At 49.4% G+C, this 24,554-nt stretch overlaps 2 protein-coding genes across 2 annotated transcripts; both read left to right on the forward strand.

Annotated features, from left to right (window-relative positions):
• Positions 1-701: 701 nt before the first annotated feature.
• Sft2d1 (SFT2 domain containing 1) lies at positions 702-15,903 on the forward strand. The gene is made up of 8 exons (XM_038339833.1): positions 702-857; positions 7,248-7,334; positions 7,818-7,900; positions 9,071-9,152; positions 10,662-10,697; positions 11,889-11,947; positions 13,328-13,357; positions 15,455-15,903. Exons 1-8 carry the CDS (start codon positions 795-797, stop codon positions 15,492-15,494), a joined length of 480 nt encoding a protein of 159 aa, XP_038195761.1. The 5' UTR covers positions 702-794; the 3' UTR covers positions 15,495-15,903.
• A 7,445-nt stretch (positions 15,904-23,348) lies between these two features.
• Prr18 (proline rich 18) lies at positions 23,349-24,272 on the forward strand. The gene has a single exon (XM_038338415.1). It carries the CDS (start codon positions 23,349-23,351, stop codon positions 24,270-24,272), a length of 924 nt encoding a protein of 307 aa, XP_038194343.1.
• The last annotated feature ends 282 nt before the right edge of the window (positions 24,273-24,554 follow it).

Raw genomic sequence — 24,554 nt, forward strand, 5'->3', positions numbered from 1 at the left:
TGCGACAGTTCCACACAGCTACGTCACCAAGGTTATTTCAAGTACAAACTGACTCCTTGAAATCAGGGTTTCGGCTACATTTTGGGTGCTGGCAACTCCACCTATCTTGGAAAGCAGACTTTCCCTCACTACAGGTATTAGTTTCGTTGTTTAAACATGCAAATGTTACTATACTTCAAAAGGAAAACGTACAGACACATTCTACGATTCTGTTGTACATTCGTTATCATTTTTATGGCCTTTCAAAGGGCAGAAGGATGATGGGGTTTCGCACTTCAGTTCGTACGGGTCCGACCCCCTTAAAAATGATGGCGCGGTTTTATACGTCCATGACTTCCTTTTCTAGGGTTCCTGTAATGACTGCATTTTGAAAGGCCGTACGACAGACAATTAACCCTTTTCTCCTGGTCCGATTTTAGGGAGGAAGCTGTTCGTGAAGTAGTTAAACAAAATAAATGACATTTCATTACCAAATCTTAACCAAAGCAATCGGGACAGGAGAGGCATGCAACCGTGTTTCTCGGCTGCACAGACAGCCCTGACGAAGGATCCCGGATCAGAGAGAAGAAACCCCTGCAAGCGAACACCCGCCCTCCGCGGTTCCCGGGGTCCGCGCCGGAAGTGACGCGCAGGTCCACAGGACCCCCCCCCTCACCCCGCCCCTAGCCGCTCAAGGGCGAAGAGGTGCGCATGCCTGAAGGAAGCGGAAGCCCGGATTTCCGGTTAGCGCTTCAAAAGTGCGGGTTCCTGGCTTCCGGGTGGGCGTGCGGGGCAGGCGGCCGGAGGAGCGGGCCATGGAGAAGCTGCGGCGCGTCCTGAGCGGCCAGGACGACGAGGAGCAGGGCCTGACGGCGCAGGTACCGTCCCCGGCCGCGGCGACGGCAGGAGGGAGGGCGGGTCGCGAACCGTCTGAGGGTCGCCACCGAGCGCCCGGGGCTGTCGGGGTTGCAGCGAGTGCTGAGGCCTCGGGGGTCCGGCTGCTTGTGGCCAACCCAGGGATTCCGGGTGTCATTTTCCCCCCTTTTGTCTCTGAAGTTGTGGTGAATGAGATCAGGGCTGGAACCTGGGCTAGAGAATGGGGAGACGAGCACAGACCTGAAGCTACACCTGGCTAAACATTGCCTTTGGAGACCACCCGCCTTAGCGATTCGTGCTTTTTATAAACGGAACCCTGTGTTTACATGAGATCCAGACTTGAGACTTGATAAAAGGCTTACTTCCTCCATAAGAGTTTAAAATAGGCAAACAGGAACTGCTTAGTGTTTTGTATGCTAGCACATTTTGGTGTGCCCTGGCACGGACACGGAGCTCTTGAACTTGAATTGTGCTGCATGAAGATCTTTTGCTTGTTCCTTTTTCGTTTCTGACTTCCTTCCTTGTTAGCAGGACTGTGAACTAGTCTGTTAAGTGGAAATCTGTGTTGTGGTGGTGTGCTTTTTTGAGCCGGGAACGACAGAGGCCCCCTGCCTCTGCCTCCTGAGAACTGAAATCTGTATTGTAATTGCAATACAAGAGCCTATACCTAGTCACATCAGAAACGGAGTATATATGACTTCTCCAAGTTGCTTGGTAGTAAGAACTGCTTCATGCTTCGCTCCTTGCTCTAAATCTGATAAAGCAATGGCCACAGGAAGCCATTTAAATTGTAACAGAGTAAAAGTGAAAATGTATTTCCGTAGGTGCACAGCCCACCTTTAAGGACTGAGGAGCCTGTGGTCAGTGGCTTCTGTTCAGGCATTGCACAGAAGGTTTCCACTGCAGAAATGGACAGTGTTGGACAGTGCTCATTTGTGGGCCCAAGGACGTGATCTTGTTCCTTGAAACTGTTTCTGGAGGAGAAAAGGGGGTGTAGAGAAGAAACTGGGCAAAGGTCAAAGGGGCTGGAGGTGATTGACAGTAGGTCTGGTTGTTCACTCCGGCAAATCCTCAGGTTCCCATGAAGTTGGCATGCTCCGTGTCTAACAGTGACCCACAGAGGCCTCCAGTGCACAGAATTCACGTCTCAAACAAGGGAGCCGTAGCAAACAAGTGATCAGCACAGACATCTGTGCTGAAAAGGGGAGAGTGTGGGAGACAAAGGCTGCAGTCAGGACCGGGCATCCTGGATCCCGTTGCGTCTCCTGGGCTGTGGAGCCATGAGATCCTGTCACCACAGGGCCTGACAGAAACTACTCAGGGAAGGTACGGTGTGGCTCGCATTTTCAAAGGTTTCAGTCCATCAGGATGGGGAAGGTGTGGTGGACGGTTCAGTTCTCGGTAGCAGGGATATACGGCGGAGGACATTCACGACACAGCTCCGGGAAGGAGAGGCAGAAGTCCCTCAAAGAGACCATGCCTTAGTAAGTGACTTCTGCCAACTAGACTTTACCATCTCAAGTTTCCAGACCCTTCCAAAGTAGCGCCACCGCCTGAGAACAGGATGAAAGCACGGACCTGTTCACGAGGGAGATCTCGGTTTTGTTTTCTTTTTTACCATCTATTTTCCAGTATGTTTATAAATGTTTTGCTGTGGAAGAGCAACCGGGATGGTCTACCTAAGAGAGAGGCTTGGGTCATTGGAGGAGAGTTCAGAATTCGGAAGGGTTGTTTGTTCCAATAGTGAAGCCATTGGGGTCAAGATTTGGAGTGAGAAGGCAACCATGACTCTCTAAGGATGAGAAGTGTAACAAAGTGACAGGGGTGCCATGTCCTGGTGGCCTTGGACGTAGTAGGTGTCTCTAGGGATGGTGCGGGAGAATTGTCTGTATTCTGTAAATCTGTTTATTTTGAATAAACGCTGATTAGCCAGACAGAAAGTATAGGCGGGTGAACCAGACAGGAAGTAGAGGCGGGGCGATGAGAACAGGAGAATGCTAGGAAGGAGGAAGCCCGTTCCTCCCATTCCAACCCAGATCACCGAGAAACAAGATGTAACCTGCCCAGCTGAAAGGTACCAAATCATGTGGCTAACATAGATAAGAATAATGGGTTAATATAAGCTACAAGAGCTAATAAAAAGACTGAGTTAATGGGCCAATCAGTTTATAATTTATGGAGACCTCTGTGTGATTTTTCTCTGGGACTAAATGGGGTACCGGGCGGGACAGAAACCCCAACAAGCAAGCCCTCGTGTTACATAGGAGCATGGGCCAGGAGAGAAGGGTGCCTACCCCACTGCTGGTCCCGCAGGATGTATGCAGAGAACACAGGCCCCTGGGAGGGTGTAGCAGAAGGTGGGGGCCAGGAGATTTGTGTGTAGCGTTCAGGTGGTCTCAGATTGTTGGTGTCCATGAAGGGTGTCCTGAGTTGTGGTGAACTTCTCCTGCTGCGGGTGGAATGGTCCTCTAAGTAGATGCTTCTCTGTCTGTATGCAGGGGCTGAGCTGCTCCATCCTGCTGTTGATGGACTTGAGGCCCAGGGTTCACTAGAAGCTAGGGTTCTAGACCCTCCTTAGGAGCCAGGCCTCAGAGAAACCCCGTCCTGCTCTGGGCCACTGTGGCTCCTAGGGTTAAACTCAGATCAGCTTCCCAGACCTTCCCAGAGCAGGCTGGGTGCAGAGTAGGAGTTCCAAAGTGGAGACAGAGGAAGAGAACTTGGGACGTTGTCTTGAAGCGGTATACAGACATAATTGCCACTAAAATGAGGGGAAGCTGAGGGCCCTGTCGGTGGCCTGTGGGGCAGCAAGGTAGTGGCTAGGAGATGTTTTGTTGTTGTTGTTTAAGATTGATTTTTTTTCCTACATGCATGTAAGCTCACTGTGTGCAACTCTGATGACCACTGAGGCCAGAGAGTGCATTGAATACCCTGGAACTTGAGCTAGGAATGGTGGCCACCATGTGGGTGCTGGGGGTGAACCCAGGTCCAGTGCAGGAGCATCTGAGAGTGCTCCTGGCTGCTGAGCCTTTGCTCCAGCCCCAGGATTCAGGGTTTCTGAGCAGGAACTCCAGAGATGGCGTGATGGCAATGAGGAAGAGGGTCCGTCAGTGGTGGAGTGACAGAAGAAGCCCTGGAGATAGGCTAAGAACAGAAAGGATTAGCTGCTCGTGTTGAATACGGAGATCATGCAAGACCCACCAGGTGGGCTGGGGTCGGCCCTGTGAACAGGAGTCCTGAAGTCCTGAAGAAGAGGACAAATTATGGAGCAGAGTGCTCTGTACCCCATGACCCCAGGGGAGAGAGTGCAGCCCCAGGCGCCCTACTCAGAGTGGCCCTGAGAGCTGGCCTCCAGCTTCTGCTGACTGCTGTCTTTATGTGCCAGTTACTTGGGGAGCGGAATGGAGGGGAATGCAGAAACGGAAGCTCGTGCCAATTGAAAGCTTCAGCATGTGTCCTCCTCCCGAGGACTGGCCTGGCCTTGTCCTCTGCAGCTCTTCCTGGCAGTGCAGGTGCTGTGGCCCTGAGCCTGTCCATCTGGTCCAGGTGCAGAGGTGGCTTTGGCTGGGTGGTGGGCATGTTTGTTTTCAGTGCCTGTACTGCTAGGAGTCAGCATCCGTGGTTCATCTTTCAGTCCTAATTGCTTCCTGTGTCTTACTAGTGGGCGCCCGGTCAGAGGAGGTGAGTGGGTGGCGAGAAATCCTCAGAGAAGGTGGCTCTTGCTTCACGGGGACGGTTTTTTGTTCCTTCGGATGACAAGTAAAACAGTTGGCTGTTGTGATATGCGAGTGTTCCTGAGACTGAGAGGGCTGACAGATGGTGGGTCACTCCCCTTGGCTGTAAAGAAGTTTGTGGGCACAGATGCTGCAGGGGTGCAAGGTCGGGTCTGAGGCTCCCTGCAAACCTGTGTCCTGTTCCCTGTGAGGTTTCTGCCCCTGCCACACATTGCTGGCTTGTGGACCCCATGTTTCTAACGCGACTAGTTGGTCATTCTGTTGCATTTCTAAGATCACCACGTGGAAATGGTAGTAAGAGAGGGACACAGACTACTGCACAAATGATTCCATGTGCCTGTTGATGGCAAAAACTCAACAGCCCTTGAGGGGGAGCTATTATTTGAGCTTAGAAACAATGGAATGACCTAAACTCTTAGAGAAAAATAAAAACACGTGCATTTTTCTTTTCTCCATAAATTCTAATATCCCTGCCAGATCGCACCAACTTTTAGAAGTCATGACTAGCGACTGTTACCACGCTTAACTGATAGTGAAACTTGGATGCACGTATGACGGAGCATGTTACTCTAATGTATGTGACAGCAGAGTCTGAAGAATGTACCATTAGGGTATTAGTTAAGTAACATTTGGGGTTTTTTATTCTGTGGTTAATATGCATAGTGTATACGTCCCTGGTAAGGAGGGGCTTTGGGTGTCTGTAGGCTTTCCACTCTGTTTGCAGCCCCATGTCCAGTTAGGCTGTAAATGAGTGGGGTTGCTTAGACAAGAGTGTCTGAGCTACAGTGCATTGCAGAGACGCTAAGGTGAGTGCAGTGCGTTGTGTGACAGACACTTACTGTTTTACCTGCTTTTCATGCTGCGTGAGGATGCAGATGGTCTGCTGAGGTAAGGAGTGGTGACCGGGGAGTTGTAAGATGGCACACACGAACGAGTTCCTGTTCCACTAAAAACATCCCGACTGAAGTGTAGATGGTAGTGCCGTCTAGAAACTTAAATTTTGGAGTAGAAATTCCTGTGAATTTCTAGTTTTCTAGCTTTGAACTGCCATACATTTGATTTTGGCTTTGAACACCTGGTCCTCCTGTGTCTTCTTCCCAAGGACTAGGATTATAAATGTGCAGTACCATGCCTGGCCAGGTCTCTGGTTTCTTTAACACCTACTGACAGCTCATTGGGAAGGTAAGTTTTAGTAGTGGACTGGGCAGTCTCGAAGTAGTCATTTAATTATGACTATATGCTAGATTGTCATATTGTCCAAAGAATATATAGTTTTCATTTTGTTTGTTACTTCCTACAAAATTGGAGTAGAGGGACTAGAGATGGCTCAGTGGTTAAAGCACTGGCTGCTCTTCCAGGGGTCCTGGATTCACTTCCCAGCAAACATATGGTGGCTCACAGCCATCTGTAATGAGATCTGGTGCCCTCTTTTGGCATAATGTTGTACATGTAGATAGAGTACTCATACATAAAACAAGTAAATAAATCTTTTTTTAAAATTGGAATAGAATTTGCATGGCATATAGAACTATTGGCCTATAATAAAATTTCATTTAAAAAATTTGCCTGCGAAGTTCAGTAGCTGTGCAATGTTTGCTCTCAGAAGTTCAGGAGCTGTGCAGTGTTTGCTTTCAGAAGTTGGCGTCAGTGAGCTATTTGTAGTGGGGGTTGCCAAGTGTGCGCATGTTGTGGGTCCGTGCAGCTATTGTCCAGGATCCTTCCTCGCTTCTCCAGCCCAGTGTTCATCTGTACCCCTAGCCTACACACAGTCCGGCATCACCTGAGGCAAAGGCCCCAATAGCCAGCCCCCTCCTTAGTGTGGACATCATTGCAGCGCAGCTCTGGTGAACACACCCTTGCTGGGCGCCTTCCTTGTTCCTTTCCAGCATCTCCCATTTCCTTAAAGGTTTCTCCTGAGAGCATCCCTGTCTCACTTCCCAGGACGGGCAGAAGGTGAGGGGTATAGGAAGAAACTGTGCCAAGCTCAGCTCAGCAGTTTCCAACATGCTGCTCACCTGGGATAACCCAGTTGAAGATACATCTTCTGCATTGTGTTGTTCTGCCTGGGCGAGCATGCGTGCGCTGCCCTGCAGGGAAGGACTTTGAGACAGACAGTGCCGTGATTATACCTGCCGTGTTGTTTCCCATCTTCACGCGGTTAGTGTCCTTAGAACACGGAAGTGACTGCATTACTTAGAGTAACGCAGAGTCAGGTCCATGTTCTTTTTTTTTTTTTTTTTTTTTTTTTTTTTTTCGAGACAGAGTTTCTCTGTGGCTTTGGAGCCTGTCCTGGAACTAGCTCTTGTAGACCAGGCTGGCCTCGAACTCACAGAGATCCGTCTGCCTCTGCCTCCCGAGTGCTGGGATTAAAGGCGTGCGCCACCACCGCCCGGCTTCAGGTCCATGTTCAAAATGAATTTGCTGCCAGGCCTGGTAGCACACTCTTTAATCTCAGCACCCAGGAGGCAGAGGCAGGCAGATCTCTGTGAATTCAAGGCCAGCCTGGTCTCCATAGAGACTTCAGGACAACCAGAGCTACATAGAGAAATCCTGTCTCAAAAAACAAAACAAAACAGAAATAAAAAAGCTTGTTTGGTGTATATAGTGTAGATCAGAGCCCTGCATGCCGACCTAACGTTCCATTGTCTCCTCTTTCCTCAGGTCCTGGATGCCTCATCCCTCAGTTTCAACACCAGACTGAAGTGGTTTGTCATATGCTTTGTGGCTGGCATTGTCTTTTCAATCCTTGTGAGTTAAAGCTTTGTGTTGTTTAGTAGTTTTATATTGTGCTAAATGCATAATTTCATTTAGAACCAACAAAGGTAGCCTGCTTTAACTAAATGCTTCTTAGATTATTTTGGTGGAACACAGTGACCTTAAATAAATATGTAGGGATTGATTAAAAATACACAGAAATTAATGTTCTGGTGATTTGAGGATGTTAAAATTGTATTTATGATACCAATTTATATTGAAAACTGGAAACTCAGTAATTTGGATGTGTTTTACTAAGCCTGTTTTAACTTGGTATTCAAGTGAATGGTTCATTTCAGATCATTTACTGACGCGTGGAGACAGTTGGGCTCCGGCACGTTTATCTACCCTGACTCGAGACCGCACAGCCTCACTGTGTTTAATGTGCATTGTATAGTACTTAGTATCAACTGCCGTAGAAGCACTTTCAAGTTTTAAGATCACATTGTAAGTAACTAACTGTAATTTCTACCTTAGGGAATTGGTTTGCTGTGGCTCCCCAATGGCATAAAACTCTATGCAGTGTTTTACACGCTTGGAAACCTTCTTGCACTGGCCAGGTGTGTGTGCTTTGGCTTCTCAAAATGCCTTGTTTGTGGTTGGTACCAGATTTCTAACAAGTTCTTTGTAAGTAGAGTGTTTCTGTTGACACCCTCCCCCCAGACAGGTTTCTTTGTGTAGCCTTGGCTGTCCTAGAACTTGTTCTATGAAACAGAATGGCCTTGAACCCACAGAGACTTCCTGCCTTGTTTATAAAAGTCAGTTCCACAGCCACATTTCTGTTCATCCTGTAATTCTGCTGTTGGACAACTGAGTACCAGGGGTACCAAGTGGCCAGTAGTGCATCTGGGGAGCACAGGGGGTGGCCCTCCAGTGCTGGCTCTTGTAGAGCGGAGGGTCTGGGGAGTAGCGCTCACACAGGAAGCTGTTGGTGCATTGCAGAGACCCGAAGGGGTGGGCTGTTGGGGCGGGCTCTGGCTTCCCTGAGACCGTTGCAGTGTTGGGATGAGTGGAATGTCATGGTCCAGTCCGTTTGTGCTGCTTTAACAATACCACAGATGTAAGCAGATGTGGGTCTCATCTCTGTACAGGCTGCAGAGTCCAAGACCAGGGCCTGAGTTGTCCTCCGAGCGGTGTCCCCTGAGTCCCTGAGGGTTGCCTGCATTCCTGTGTTTAAAGGGTCGCCTCAGGGTCTTGCTTCCACCCACGTGGGGAGGGAGGCAATCTGGGGTCTCTCCACCCCTCACACTGTCAGATCAAGATTACAATAAGGCCATTGCATGTCCTGACGTGACTTTTCAAAGTTAAGTGGGAAAACCATACTTGTGAACGTGCATGTAACACCCATACTCTGGAGGGGAAAGCGGAACAGTCCCAAGTCAGCCACCCTGGGCTATGTAGCTAGACCTTGTCTCAAAATGAAAATAAATACCCAGCACTTGGAAGACTGAGGCAGGAGAATTGTGAGTTTATGGCCAGCTTGGGCTACATAGAAAGACCCTGTCTCCAGATAACAACAGAAATGAAGTTAGGACGGAAAGTCCCCAGTACAGGAGGCTGAGGCAGGAGTGTGAGGTGGTTAAGGCCAGCCTAGTCCTTGTCTCAAACAGCAACAAAAGCAGCAAACCCACAGAAAAGTAAGGAAGAAATAAAATAGCTCACACAGTTTCTTTTACAGCAATTTTGTGTTTGTGCAGCCAGACTAGTCTCTCTTACTCTGTCTCCAACAGTACGTGCTTCCTGATGGGGCCTGTGAAGCAACTGAAGAAAATGTTTGAGACAACAAGATTGCTTGCCACAGTTATCATGCTTGTAAGTAAATAGTGTTCATTTTATAAACTTTGTGAAGTATTTTCCGCATTGTTGCTGTGAGTCCGTGTGTGTGTGTAGGTGTGTGTGTATGAGTGTTTCTCTTAAGTAGTGTTCTCGGCTGTGAGATTAGAGTTTATCTCACACAGTGTTCTCTGATATGATTGGCTGGGTGGCACCTGCTTCCTGCTGCACGCGTGCTATGTAGGTGGAGAAGTTAGGAAAATCAGAGCTGGTTATTTTCATTTTTAAGCCTACACCTGTGGGATGTCTGCTCTTTAGAGGGAGAAGAGAAGGAGGGATTCTCAGTCCATTGGGTCTTCCCAGGAAGAATTGGAATTATAATTGCTGCCTCGTCTCCTCCTGTTTGCTGACTGCCTGTTGTAATGGTGTAGCACTGACTGTGACTGTTGCCCGGTGTCCTTAGTGTTCACTTTAGCTTGAGACTAGGGGCGAACAGAAAGCTTATACTGCACTCATGACAAGAGTCTTGGGGTGTACTGTAGGAGGAGGCTGCTTGTTCGTCCCGGCCGACCAGAACCGAACTAACCACACAGAAACTGTATTATTTAAATCACTGCTTGGCCCATTAGCTCTAGCTTTTTATTAGCTAACTCTTACATATTAGTTTAACCCATCTCCATTAATCTTCCCCTGACTCTGCCTCCTTTCTCCCAGGATAAGTTTTCCCCGCCTAGCTCTGTTCCCCCATAGCTCTGCTATAGGCCCAAAGCAGTTCCTTTATCAGTGGTATTTCAGGCATACAGAGGGAAATTCTACGTCGGTGTACTAGTTGGTGGCGTTTGTGTGGAATGGTCAGGGAAACCAGGCTCTCATCTTTCCTTCCTTGTCCACTTGTTCTGATGTGGAATTCTTAAAACATTTATGATGCTTATAGAAATCAAGTTCCAGCCTTAGCTTGTCCCTTTTCCTCTCCTTTAAGAGTAGCTTTTCAAACACAAGCAGCCTCTGTAAGTTTCTAGAGTTTCTGTAGTTTGTCATTCTTTCAACTCAAACTCAGTTTGGCTTACTTTTATTTTCTGTGTCTTTATTCAACTCCAGTTTCATTCCCTGAGCCCTGATCTCTGAGCTGACGGGGGCAGCCTGGGATCCCATCAGGCCTTCCTGACATGGACTCCCACGTCTGTGCTCCTTAACCTCGGTGACATGGCAGGCTTTGTGTGCAGTCTCCTGTGTGAGGAAGCAGGTGTCCACCACTGTAAAGTGAGAGCGTGGGGCTTGCTGAAGCAGCTGGCACTGCCAGTCCTGCTGCTGGCGCTGTTGTGGGCATCAACTCAAGAGCCAAAGGAACGGCTCTTTGCTCTAAACTTAACTTTCCAGAGCGCTTCCCTTTACTGGAGCAGGGGTGTGACGGGCTTTAAGGTGACAGCAGAGTCCCCATCTCATTTGTTCTCCAATGCGATGCCCAGGCAAACAGATGCAGAGGGTTTGTGCGTTTTTGTTGGCCCTGTAGAACCTCAGGTTTCTCACTAACTCTTTCCTTCCTTGTAGCTGTGCTTCGTGTTCACCCTGTGTGCAGTGCTGTGGGTAAGTGACGCCAGCCGCGCTGGCTTTGCCGGCGGTCCCCACGCCACCATTCTCTTACACTATGTCATAAGCCCTCCAGAGAGTCGGTGTCCCTGAAACAAGGCCAGAGACATCCTGCTGTCTAGATGTGAGGTGGGTTTGCTGTCTACAGCCCACAGAGGTTTAGTTATGTGTAGGTCCCTGTGAGAACACCCGTGCTCTGACAGCAGCCAGACTGGGAAGGACTCAGCAAGGTGTGTCCTCAGCTTTGCCTTGCAGACTCTGTGATCTGCGAACCTCGGGGTGAAGCAGCAGTGCTGTAGGCCAGACCAGACACGAAAGTGTCTCCATCAGGGCCGGGTGTGCTGGTGATGTCTTTAGTCACACCTGGGAGGCAGAAGCAGACAGACCTGAGTTTGAGGCCAGCTAAGCGTCCCGTATGTGTGTAGGTGTGCCACAACACACAGACGGAAGTCGGAGGACAACTTGTAAGAGTCAGTTTCTCTCTCCAAAATGTGGGTGCCAGAGGTTAAACTCAAGTTGTCAGGCTTGGCAACAAGTGCCTTTACCCACGGGTTCATCTTGCTGCCCCCTCTCCCTTCAAAGAGCAGGGCATAGGCATGTGTAGCTCAGCTGCAGAGCACACGCCCAGCTGGAGGCAGGTCCTGGATTTGATCCTTACCTGCCCACCCTCTTCCCCCAAAGACTAGGAGTTCTCAAGTCAGTTACATAGAGCATTGTAGGGACTTCAATTATCCCGGGAAACTGCAGGAGTGCATTTGTCCTTTAAAAACACTGCAGGAAGCCAGGCATGGTGCTGTATGCCTTGTTCCCAGTACAGGCAAGGCTGAGGCAGGAGGATTGCTTAAGGTTCAAAGTCAGCCTTGGCTGTGTAGCAAAAACATCTGCAAAAACCAAAAAAATCTTGAGAAGGAGCTGGGAGGCATAAGTAAATTTTATTTGGGATTTTAAATGTTTTCGCAAAGGTTCTGTCAGTTTATGGTAGAGTTCTTATTTCCAGATTCTGCACTCGATGCTGTGTCTCTCGTAGCATTTAAGATAATAGAGATGGCATTGGGATGGAAATGCACTTTCATGGATGATGTTTAAGGTTCTTAAGTATATAGGGATAAAGTTTAATAAATAGGGCTATCCATTTTAAAGGGAAGACTTGACTGATCATGATGATTCCCGTGTGTTGTTTGTTGCTAGTGGAAGAAGAAGGGGCTGGCCTTACTCTTTTGCATACTGCAGTTCCTGTCGATGACCTGGTAAGTCCCCTTATACCAGCTCACAATGAAAGGGGTCTAGGACATTAGAAGCGTTGTTTGGGTCCTCACGAGCCCTAGAAAAGGGGGCCAGAGGCCCATTCTGACAGTACATCACTGGTACTTGTAGGGTGCACTAGCTGTGGGAGTGGGCTCCTGTGGGAAGAGAACTGGTCAGTTCTAATGAGGGGGAAAGTGCAGGGTGAGCTCAGGGTGTCAGGTGCCCCGGGCATTCTGCACTCTGTTGCCTTGTGACTCCTTCCAGCCCGACACCCTCTTCACAGCCCCGTGTCTTACTCTGTCTCTTCCCGCCTGCCTGGAAAGCCGTTCCTCACCCCACTTCCTGTCAGGCAGCAGTGCCTGCTCCCCTTGCTTCCTTCCTTCCCAGTTGTGTTGTTTTGAGTCTCCTGTTGTCTGTCACCAGCTGGGCTCAGCTCTTCTTCTGGCTCTGTTTCTACCTTTCCTGTATTTCAGACTCACCATGCAATGTCACTTAACTCTTTCATCGACAAGTGAAGAACCTAAGCTAAGGGCTCTGGCTACTCTCTAAGATTTTGGCTTTTGTTTACTCTGTGCTTGGTTTGCTTTTCTCCAGGAAGTTGTCACCCTTTCTTAGAAGTGTTAGCGTCTGCAGGAGGACAGGAGGGTAGTTAGTTCTTAGAGGTGTTAGCGTCTGCTGGGAGCACAGAAAGGCAGTTCTTAGAGATGTTAGCATCCACGGGAGGACAGGAGGGTAACTTCTGCAGAAAACTTGGGCATCAGCATCAGCATCCATGCATTTAAAACATCATCTGTTGAGGGTGAAGCTCAGTGGGAGAGTATAGTAGGAGGCCACTTGTTGGTTCCCGGCTGCTCAGCCCCAAAATAACCACACAGAAACTGTATTAATTAAATCCCTGCTTGGCCCATTAGCTCTAGCTTCTTATTGGCTAACTCTTAACATCTTAATTTAACACATGTCTATTAATCTGTGTATTGCCATGAGGCTGTGGCTTACCAGGTAAAGTTCCAACATCTGTCTTCTGGCAGGACTACATGGCTTCTCACTGACTCCACCTTCCTTCTCCCAGAATTCAGTTTAGTTTTCTTCACCTAGCTCTGCTCCGCCCTATTACAGGCCCAAAACAGCTTCTTTATTAACCAGTGGTATTCACAGCATACAGAGGGGAATCCCACATCAGGAGAGGACCTGGGTTCCATCCCCAGCACAGCAAAGCAGAACCCCACAATTAATGGTTGACTCTGTTGCCTGAGACTGGAGTCACAGTTTGAAAACCACTGTCCTATATTCTGCTGCTGAGCCGGCTGTGTGGTAGATGTGGCCAGCGGGAATAGGGGCTGTGGTGTAGAAGGAGTGTCACCATGCTTGGCTTTCTCTTGCAGGTACAGCCTGTCCTACATCCCGTACGCAAGGTGAGCATCTCTGCATTTCATCTTACTCCTTCTGGACAAGAGTTTAAATGAACTTCCACACTGAGGTGTTTATGGCTGGGCATGGTGGCTCATACCCTTAATTCCACTTTGTGAGTTCAAGGCCCATCTGGTCTACATAGTGATCACCAGGCCAGTGAGGGCTACATGCTGAGACCGTGTCACAACAGCAAAATATGTAGGAGGCTTTTTAATTGACTTTATCTTTGTTACTTTAAGAAAGCTAGTTTAAGCAAGACTTTTAAAAGCTTGACATATGAACTACCTTCAGGTGAGCATCCTGATACATGTCACAGGTACAGTGGTGCTTGCTCCTGCCTTGGTATGTGAACACCGACAGGCTTTGGAATCTGAATCTTTCTGTTAAGGAACTAAGAGGCAGAGACTACAGTAAGGCCAATTCTACTTTGGAAAATAATGGGGAATCAAGGAGCAGTGCATTAATGTTCTCAGCAAGCAGGACGCTCACTCTTCTACAGGTTGGGGTCAGGTGTGATAGCGAAACGTCCCGACCCACAGAAGCCTTTGGACTCTACTGTTGGGGTTCAGCCCAGACATGAAACATTTCTCGTGGGGCAGAATTATGTAGGTCCATATTCCTACATTCTACCTTGCTGGCTCCAAGTGCTCTTCTAGCGGAGCCTAGTGATTAGTTGGGGAAGAAAAGCATGACTTAATTCCAGTCTTAAACCTGATAGAGTTTGAAAAAATGATTCTAGTGTGGTAAGGCTGTCTCTGTGGAATTTGAAGGCACCTTATATATTTAAAAACCAGCAGAATTAGATTCCTAGTATGGACAATTATATACTTAGGAAGAAAATCTTTCTTTATTCTATTTCTCATTATGATTATTTTTGACAAACACTTAAAAGGGAGAAAAGCAAAGCAGTGTGAATTGTAAGAAGGAATGCCCAGGGGCAGGAACAGAGGTGACGGCTGAGCTGGGGTCACTTGGGGGCTGGCCTAGGAGAACTGCAGTGTTTTCAGTGAGAAGGAAATTGTGTCAGTGAGACGCATGCCCTCTCGTGTCCAGGTCACGGCTCTTCGGGTGGCACAGCTGCTAGAAAGTGACCATGATCCCCAGAATTTAAGGCTCCTGAATGGAGAGCTGCAGGCAGCATGAAGAATACATTTCAAGTTTTATTAGTGGCCCTTTTTTAACAGGAAGATTTTTTTAAAGCACATTGTATGATGGCTCAGACACTGGGGAAGATGTGAAAGCTGAAGTTTATCTCATTCTGTCGGGGTTGCTTAGAATGCAGGGGCAAACATGTTCCTGTAAACATGTCTCCTTTCTGGACTCTGCAGCAAATAACGCGCTCAGCCTTTCCCCACCATGATGCCCTGCTGCTGTCTGGCCAGATCCAAGCCTGGGAAGGTCCAGAGAAAGAATCTGTGTAATCTGGTAAATAACCAGAGGAAAGACTGAAATAGCCAGATTGCACACAGAAGAGGGGACAGGGAAGCTGGCTGTCCTTAACAGTGTATACACTGTAAGAATGCCAACCAGAGCCGCCTAGGGAAGGCTTCCATGTCCAGGTCACAGCTCCTCCTAGAAGGCAGGGCAGCACTCAGGCAGCAGAGATGATGGAGGATTCCCGATTGCTGGCTTGCTCGGGGACTTAGGCTTAGCCAGCTTTCTTAGAAGACTCAGGACTGCTTCCCAGGGACTGGAACTGTCCACAGTGGACTGAGCCCTCTTCTCTCAATTAATAATCAAAACAATCCCCCCAGAGACTTACCCACAGGCTGGTCTGATGGGAGCAGCCCTCAGTTAAGAGTTCCTAGATGATTCTAGAATGTGTTGATATGACAGATAAGCTTAGGACAGTGGACCTCTCCAGTTCAAACTAGCTTGTGTTCCAACAAGCGGCAGGATTCTTCTGTACTCCTCTATGGCGAATAAAAGCACATTGTGAGGGCAGGGGAGATGGTTCGGGGTGCTAGTACAAACGCCTGTGGTAATTACCTCTTCCAAGATTAGCAAGGACACTCTCAAAGCCCTGGCGGATATTTTAAGTGATTCCCAGCAGAGCCTTGGTTCCTCGGGATGTGCACATCACTACTGTCTCTCCCCAGGGACATGGTGCTCAAGTGCTGCTCCTCGCTCTTCAGCTGAGCTGCCCGCCCATCTGCTCTCGTGCGCGCGCCTTCACAGAGATCACTCCGGAGACGCGGCAGCCCCAGACCCTGCGCTTGCTGGTGAACTGCACCTGTAGCCTCCGTTTGCGGCCGTTAACCTCCTCTTCCAGAGACAAGGAGATCGTAATCCTTGCCACTTGTAAATACTTTTACTCAGATTTTCATCTTTCCAGACAGCTTTTGAAATGTGAATATTTAAGGTGTAAACCTGTGTTGTAAGATATATCCAACTTATTTGGCTTTTAAAATGTTCTACAATTTTAAAGAACCGTTTTAACTTTAAAAATGTGAAACTTTATATACTTTAAACTTAAAATTACTTATTACATGTAATGAAAAGTAATATATGTATCTTACAGTTTTGAAATAAACCTCCTGGAAATACACTATTTTCTGGATCAACTTTATAATACTTAAGTAGCTTAGTTCATTGACGTTCAGCTTCCAGTGAAGGGATTGGGACTAACCCAGCCTCAAAACATTCATCCTGTGTTCTATCCTTTTTGCAAGATGTGCTGGAGCAACGGAGATACAGAACTTACGGGAGTGGCCGGCCAATGACTGGTCTAATTAGAGGTCCTGCCACAAGAGGGAGCCCATGTGGACAGTGTCTGGATGGCCAGACACCAGAGGCTGGATAGCCCAGAGACCTAGGATTAAAAAAAAAAAAAAAAAATGAAATGATTGTTAATGATATTCTGCAATACTCATAGATCGGTGCCTAGCCCAATTGTCATCAGAAAAACCTACAGCCGCACACAAGCGGAGAGAGCCCAAATTGGAGTTCTGCATCGGGTCCTTCCCCTTGTCACCCTTGGGGCATCCAGTGTAGTGTAGCTGTCAGTGTCAGGACCTGGGGACTGGTGCTGTGGTAACTTCGGTCTCCAGCAGTCAGAAGAGTTGGACTGGCAGGATTCTAAAGAGGACCAAGCCCAGGCTGACGCCGTTTGCGAGCTGCTTTGTCTTCAGGCACACTGCTGTGGCCTAAGGAAGCACAGGCTTCACTCTCCTCTTTCCCGGGAGCTGCCCACGCCACTCCTGAGGGTGAGACTGTCAGGATGACTTGGAGAGACAGCCGTCTATAGTGAGAGCTGGGCCCTCTCCTGGCATTGTATACATAATAAATAAATACATTTAAATTAAAAAAAAACTGGGGTTAAGGAGGCAGGCTTAACTCCCAACCTGTGGGGAAAATATTAGCATTGAATTTAATATATAACACAATGAGTGAAAATTGCCCGAGAGTGGCGCAGTTGAATACGTTTTACCTGTCTTAAAGTTCAGGGCTGGTTTAGTGAGATTTTTGACTGCTTATTGCTACAATGAGTTTGATGATTTAAAAAATACAGAAATGGGGCTGGAAAGATGGCTCAGTGAGTAGAGCCCGTGATGTGCAAGCAAAAAAGGACTGGAGTTTGACCCCAGCACCCACACAGCCAGTGCTCCCAGAGGCAGGCTCGCTGGGGCAAGCTAGCCAACAGACTAGCCACGTAGGCAAACCCGAGTTTCTCTACTAGATTCTGCCTCAGTGAAGAGAGCCATCGAGGATGATGCCTGATGCCAACCTCTGGCCTACACCTGCACACGGAAGTGTGCCACACACATGCAAGCATGCATGCACACATGGGAAAAGTGAAGTCTGAAGAAGACAGTTGAAGTGTAGTGTCTGGGATAGCTAGGAAACCCATGTATTTAGGATGTTCCGAACTTTTCCAGACATCCGTTTAAGTGTAGTGTGCCTTGATAAAGCCAGGAAATTGTGAGAATGAAGCAATGCTTACAATCATGGTCTTGCTTTCTGGTGTTGCCATCTGATTACTGCCCAGCTTTTCCCCCTGCTGACTCCTTGTGGAGGTGTGAGTGAGTACCCTGGCAGGTGTGTGCACATCTGTGGCTCTTCTGGGGGTTGGTCTTTCACCGCAGCTGGGGTGCCTTTCTTCAGGCAGTGTTGGAGGAGGGCCCACTTGTTCGCCCCAGCAGCCCAGAACCTAAATAACCACACAGAAACCATATTATTTAAATCACTGCTTGGCTCATTAGCTCTAACTTCTTATTGGCTAACTCCTACATCTCAATTTAACCCATTTCTATTAATCTGTATATCACCACGAGGTCGTGGCCTACTGGTAAAGTATCAGCATGTCTACCTCTGGCCATGGATCCATGGCATCTCTCTGACTCCGCCTCCTTCCCAGCATTCCGGTTAGTTTTCTCCGCCTAGCCCCGGTCCCCTACAGCTCTGCTATAGGCCCTAAGCAGTTCCTTTATTAACCAATAAAAGCAACACATAGACAGAAGGACCTCCCACACCAAGGCAGTTCACTGTTGTAGATTATTTTAAGACGTGTTATATTTGTTTGTGCTGTGGAATGTGTGGGATGTGCTGCATTCCTTTATGTTGCATTTGTTTAACTCTGAAGCAGTGTTGCTTTGCCTGTCTAAAACACTTGATTGGTCTATAAAAAGCTGAACAGCCAATAGCAAGGCAGGAGAAAGGATAGACAGGGCTGGCAGGCAGAGAGAATAGGAGGAGAAAAAGAGGATCAAGAAATGAGATGGAGGAAGATGCTAGGAGCCTCCCAACCAGCCACAGAGTAAGTAGAAAGCCCCAGAGGCAAAAGGTAGACAGGATAATTCAAGTTAAGAAAAGCTAACTGGGAACAAGCCAAGCTAAGGCTGAGCATTTATTAAAAAAAAAAAACAAAAAACCCCACCAATATCTGTGTGTTTGATTATTTGACAGCTGGGTGACGGGCTCCCTTAAAGAGCCAGAAGATAACTAAATAATATTAATAATAAATAATAAAATAACTACAGTTTTCGCCTTTGAGAGCCGCTTGCTATGTCATTCTGAAAATATCTTTAAGGCTGTGGTGATTGCTGTGTATATTTGGGCTTGCCTGCTTGAGCTGTTTTATCATCTGGCTGATTCGGGGCAGTAAGTTCAGTGTCTACTCTGTGGGTCACTTTCCTGTTGCTGTGAGAAACACCATGACTGAAGCAACTTATATAAGAAAGCCTGTGGTTCCAGAAAGTTCCAGAAAGTTGGCATTGTTGATGGCAGAGCCAGCGTGTGGCAGCAGGAACAGCTGAGAGCTCACATCTCAAAACATAGCACCGGGCAGAGGGCACTAACTCAGAAATGATGTGAACCTTTTAAAATCTCAAAGTTCCCACCTAGTGGCATCATCCAACAAAACCACACCTCCAGGACCAAGTAGTCAAAAATATGAGCCTATGGGGTCATTTTCATTTAGACCACCACATGTGGGAAGCATTGTCAGCCCTTTTTCCTGTGTGTGCTGTGTGTGTGTGAGAGAGAGAGAGATATGACGAGGTGGGGTGTCTTCCTCCCCACATTGTATGAATTCCAGGCAAATTTGAATGTTTTCGAAGGAAGGCGACAGAAGCCATAGACTCTCTTAGGAAATCTAAATGACTCTGGAACAAGAGTAAACTGGAATGTGGCTGTAGCCCCGGGGAAGATGTCTGTGGTCGGGAGTTTAAGCAGTTCTTCCTGTCAGGATACTGGAGCAACATGGTGTCCCTTGGGCTTCCAGGCGATCAGAACTCTTGTGGTTGGCGTCCCTTCTCGCGCTTCTCTGGTGGAGCTGATGCAGAGAACCTCTTACTTTGCAATCAGACCCGTGCTGTCATGTTGGAAGCTAATGTTTTTCCTGTGCAGATGCTGTGTTTGTCTGTTTTAGCATATATGCACATTACATACGGATTTTAACAAACCATTCTTGACAGACTCAAAGTTAAATTTAATACATAAAATGTCCTGTTCACTTAAAAGAAAAAAATCTACTTTTTAAATGGACACTATCTTGTTTTTATTTTATTTTATTTTTTTAGAAATGGTTGACTTTTTGTTTGTTATAAGTGACCTTTGTCTGGAATGTCTGAGAAGTAGTTAATGCTGTGCTGTTGCAGTGGTGGGTAAGGGAAGGCCGGCAGAGTGTTGCTGTAGAAGGGCTCTACAGCACTGACTATATTTTTTATAAGCTACTGGCAAGGGCTGTTTCCAGTTATTAGATACATGCTTTCAGATTTCTCTGGGGCCATGGCCTACATCTGCATGGATGGATGCATGCATTGCCCAGTCAGCTCTTGCACCTCTGCACCACTTGTAGAGCTGCGCCTTGGCTTACTGTCTTCCTCTGCAGCAGCTTGCCTGGAGGGGGAGAATTGGCAGTCCGTTTGTCCTCCTGTTTCGCAGGCGTAAGAGACTGTAGAGTCCATTGATGTAGGGTTCATTGGCCCAGACAGAACCCATGAAGAAAATGTGCCGTGAAAGCAGTTTGATCATTTCATGTCTGGGGGCTGAGCCGAGCCAAGCCTTTGAACACCACTTTTGAGTTCCCGCGATAACTCCGACAGAAGCTTTAGTTTCGAGCTCCCGCGGTAACTCTGACAAAAGCGTTAGTTTTTCGAGCTCCCTCGATAACTCTGAACAGAAACTTTAGATTTGTTTGCACTCTGTTTTGAGCTCGTAACTCATAAAAGTGTCTTGCACTGTCCAACCTTCTGAGTGGTCACCTTCACACTCTCCAAATTGTGTACAGTGGTTCTTTCCCTGTTGTATATTTTTGAAACATCCAACAATCACTGTCCTATTTTATTTTAATGTACTGAATTATGTAGTTTTGTTCTTTTAACCATCTCTTGCTTTGGGCTCCAGTTATTTATAGTAATTTAGGTGTGAGATAGTCAAAACCATCCCCTTCCAGATGAAAGTTGACACCTGTGGAAAACTAACGCTTGGTAATCCCACAGTGGAGGGAAAGCACAGGGTTGCCATCCGTCCGACACGACACGATGTGTTGTGCATCCTTTAGGTTCCTTTTACCAAGTGACACTTCCTACCCATTCTTAGTATTGTCCCCTCATGATCCTACCCTTGGGTTTTGTTCAGGTCTGTCTGGCTTTGAAAGTCCATTTACGACGTAGTGTGTTTTAGTGAGAAACTGTAACATGGCATCCAAGTGTCGCATGGTTTGTTGGGAAGATAATTTTAAAATAAACAGTTTCCTAAAAAGAAAAAAAAATTGAATGTTTATAAAATTACGTAAAAAATGAACTTGTTGACTCATCAATGCATCATGCACCCCTCCCCCTTTTAAAAACTACTTTAGGTTGTTTTTGCGTTTATTTACTTTTGTAAGTGTTTGCCTGTGCCCCGCCAACAGTGCCTGTGGAGAGCTCAAAGAACAACTTACCGGAGTCTTCCTCCATCGTGTGGGTTTCAGGGATCGAACCCAGGTCATCAAACTTGGCAGCAAGTGCCTTTATCCGCTGGGCCATCCTGCCAGCTCCTGCATCTCCACTTTGATAGTCAAGTTTGATTCCCTTCACTGTGGGTGATCTCCCTTGCTCCAACTGTCACCTGCCCTCCATCCCCACCAAATGGAATGTGTAACGGATTCTGTAACAGTCAGCGTGGCTGACTGAGTCAGCTGTAGATGCCCCCAGGCCTCCTTCTGGGTACCCTCCTCTTCCTGACTTCTAAGAGGCAGAGGGAGGCAGGCAGGTGGACAAGTGTGCTCATGAGTAGATGCTGTTCTCGGTGCCAGAAGATTCGGAGGATCCTGTCAGAAGTGAACAAGCTCCTGCTAGGGCAGCCCACATGAGGTACAGGAGTATATATAGTCCCTTCCCTGAGGTCAGGGCTGCACTGGGCTTCCTGCTTCTGCTCCTCCTGGACCTGGGGGACAGGCATGCTTGCAGCTTCCTAGGTTGCAGGCTGTGGCCCAGAGCAAGCTGCTGATATGACATGGAACATCCCACCCAGTTCCTAGTCTGGGCCACTCTAGCTGTCACCCTGGCAACCGCTCACCTGCTTCCCTGGGCTCTTACATGCCAGTCTCTACCAGTTGGAGGTGGAGTTCACTTATGCTACCTCCCCAACCAACAGACTCTTCCTTGTCTTCCACGTAATAACTCCTTCTGACTTCAGACTCTCATCTGGGGCTGAATCTTGTTCTGTCTCTCGTTGCATTTTGGAGCTTTTAGAAGCTCCACTTTCCCAGTAGATTGGACGAGCAGTGCTCGGCACAGACTTACGTTAGTGTATGTCAGCTCTTAAAATATGAGACTGCCCTGTCACCCCCACCTCTGATCTTCAACTCAAATGCTATTACTTCTGACACTCTGATGCCCCAGGAAGCAATCTGAGCACACAGGAAGCAGCCAATTCCAGATGCTGCATGTTCTCACTGACATCCAGGGCATCCAGCTGTTTGTTGGGTTTCCTCTAAAGCTGACCTCCCCAGTTGTCCCTACAGAAATAGCTGCTGACCCTTACCCCTAGCTCTAATCTGTGGCCACCGCTTGTATATCTATCCCCACAACTACCTAAAAACTAGAATCTGGAATAACACAAGCATGCCTTCAGTATCTTGGGGGCTAAGCTGCCCCGTGTTCTTAGTGGTCTGAGCTCAGAGGCAGAGGCCTCGGGTTCCCTGGCAGGGGCAGGAGGCTCCCGGGAGTAGAAGAGCTCTCTGGAAGCTAGCTGCTGTTGCATAGAGAGAATGTGGTGTGGTGGAGATGCCTATGGTGGTTGTGGGACCCACGCCAACTCCCCCACCATTAAAGAGAAATGCTTCTGCCACCCAAGTTTCCTTGGCTACCCTGGGCTCTGAGTTACTGCCTCGCAGGACAAACAGAAGAGGAGGGGGTGGGATGTCTGCTGGCACAGAGCACACAGGGCTTACTCACTTTCCCATGTTGCCGAGTGACCTTCCCTGGGTCAGCTATTCACTGTGATGGGGACTAGTTTTGAAGTCTAGATGTTTGATGCTCACCTGTAAGTGAAATGGGTCCTGGGGCTGCCCTGTGAAACCCTTGCTTTAACGGTTGGACTGCCAACTTATGGTCCTTTCAGTATTGTGGGCATGCTTCCAAGTATTTACAACCAGAATATGAGTTGAGGTAAAGATTGGCTGTGGTTCCGAATCCTTCCATGGTGATAACACATCGCCTTCCCTGCAGTCACTCGTTAAAACAGAACAATGTCTAGTATTTCCTACGTTGCTATTGTATAACAACTCGCCTTGCCTACTCATAGATAACAACTGGTTTTAATGTGCAAACAACTCCTAAGAAATAGCATCAACAACGTCAGTGAAACCTAGGTAGCGTTGCAACGCCCCACCCGGTTCCAGGTACTTCCCTGCGATTCCAGGAGATTTCTCTCCCTTGTCATCTGAAAGGGTTTTCTATCTAACATGCAGGGCTCCAGCAGTGACTTGGTGGTGCCATCGGCTCCCTTGAGACCTAGCTCCCAGCTGATGGACTAAGCCTTCGCTTCGCAGGCCATGGGAGAACGGTAGAGCTTGGGTCACCGGGTGCCAGCTCCCGTCCCTGCTGCTCTTGGGCACTTTGTCTCCAGTATTCAGCAGTCGGCGGCGACAGCAGCCCGCGCAGCCCAGCCCGGAGACTTGGCAAGCCCATGCTAGCGCGCGCTCCTCCTCCCGCGGCCCGACCCAGCCCCGCGCGTCTCGGAGGTGCGAACCAGGCGACATCAAGATTCGCCTGCAGTTGGGCGGCTGGTGACGATGCCTGCAGGACCCAGCCCGAAGCACCCAGTTAGAGGGAGCTCCCGGGAGTTGCCGTAGCGAGGAAGGGGCGGGAGGAGCCTTCTTTTGAAGCCGCGGAGCATAGGCCAGGGCTGGGAGGGAGCGGGAGATGCTGCGGCTGCTCGCAGGTGGGTGTGGGGGGAGCGCGCGCGGCGATCTGCAACAGATGGGGAGACTTAGGGGGTCGCTGGGCCTGTGGGGCGGCTCCGCGCGCGGTGACTGAGACCCGCCCCTCTCCTTCCAGGACACTGATGATCCGCTTGCTCGGCGGCGTCATGTCATTCCCGCCTATGCCTCCGCCGCCTCCGCCGCCGCCCGCCCGGACCCCTGGGGGCCCCGCCGCGCGCCAGCTCTCCCGGAGGCCCTGTGCACCGCCCGTGCCCTCGCCGCCTGCCGCCGCCGCCGCCGCCGCCGCCGGGGAGAAGAAGAAGAGGCCGCCCGAGATGCTGCTCTCCAGCTCCTGGCCCTCCGCCACCCTGAAGAGGCCGCCGGGCCGCCGCGGCCCCGGCCTGGGTCCTGGCACCCCGCAGCCGCCGACTTCCTCACGCGTTCCGCCCCAGCCCTCTCCCGGCCGTGCGGGAACCTCTACCACGTGCTCCGCGCCCCGGCGGGTCGCCAGCAGCCACAGCCCAGCGGGAGCCACCGCCTCGGGGACTTCTGTGGGGGCGGGGGCCGGGCCAGACGACGCCACGCGCTTCTCCTTGAGCCTCACTCCCGAAGCCATCCTGGTCATCCAGAGGCGCCACCTGGAGAAGCAGTTGATGGCTCGGTCCCGCAGGCCCTTCCCCACGCCCTCGGCCGACCCTCGGCGCCCACTGGTCCCCTGTCCCCGGACCAGGACCTCGACCCTACGGAGGGGCGGACCCACCAATGTTCCCGACGCGCCTCTGGCTGTGGCTGTCAGCAGCCGCTCTCCCAGTGCCTCGTTGATGCCAGGAGGTCTGCAGGCCACTATGCCCAGCTCGCGCCCCTCCAGCCTGCGCCCGGTGCTCAAGGTATCGCTGCTCAATGAGAAGCACAAGTACGACGATGAGGAGTACGAGGAGGAGGTGGAGGTGGTGGACGAGGGACTGGTGCGCAAATGCACCGAGTGGCTGCGTGGGGTGGAGTCGGCAGCCGCCGCGAGGAGCCGCACAGGGCCTCTAGACTCACTGCCTCACCTGAGCACACTGTGAGCCAGGTGAGCCTGGTGTGACCCACCACTGCCTCCTTCGCCCCTTGCCCACCTGGGCTCTTGTGAACCAGGTAGGCCAGCAAGGGACAGGACCACAGCCTGGAACTTTCCTCTGGTGCACTTAGTCATGGGTGACCCACAGCCTCCTCTAATGCCCACCGCCCACCTGTGCACCGCGAGCCAAGTAGGTCAGCGTGGGACACAGCAGACTTGCCTGACTCCAATGGCTGTCCTCTGGTCTTCCTGCTCCCCACCTTGGGAAGGAAGGACCTGTGAAATGCCT

The sequence above is a fragment of the Arvicola amphibius genome, chromosome 8 (assembly GCF_903992535.2).
Source record: "Arvicola amphibius chromosome 8, mArvAmp1.2, whole genome shotgun sequence".
NCBI classification, from domain to species: Eukaryota; Metazoa; Chordata; class Mammalia; order Rodentia; family Cricetidae; genus Arvicola; species Arvicola amphibius.

Coding starts and splice junctions, on each gene's coding strand:
- Sft2d1 (XM_038339833.1), top strand. CDS start 795: ATGGAGAAGCTGCGGCGCGTCCTGAGCGGCCAGGACGACGAGGAGCAG. Junction 858..7,247: donor AGCAGGGCCTGACGGCGCAG/GTACCGTCCCCG, acceptor CTCTTTCCTCAG/GTCCTGGATGCCTCATCCCT. Junction 9,153..10,661: donor TTGCCACAGTTATCATGCTT/GTAAGTAAATAG, acceptor CCTTCCTTGTAG/CTGTGCTTCGTGTTCACCCT.
- Prr18 (XM_038338415.1), top strand. CDS start 23,349: ATGATCCGCTTGCTCGGCGGCGTCATGTCATTCCCGCCTATGCCTCCG.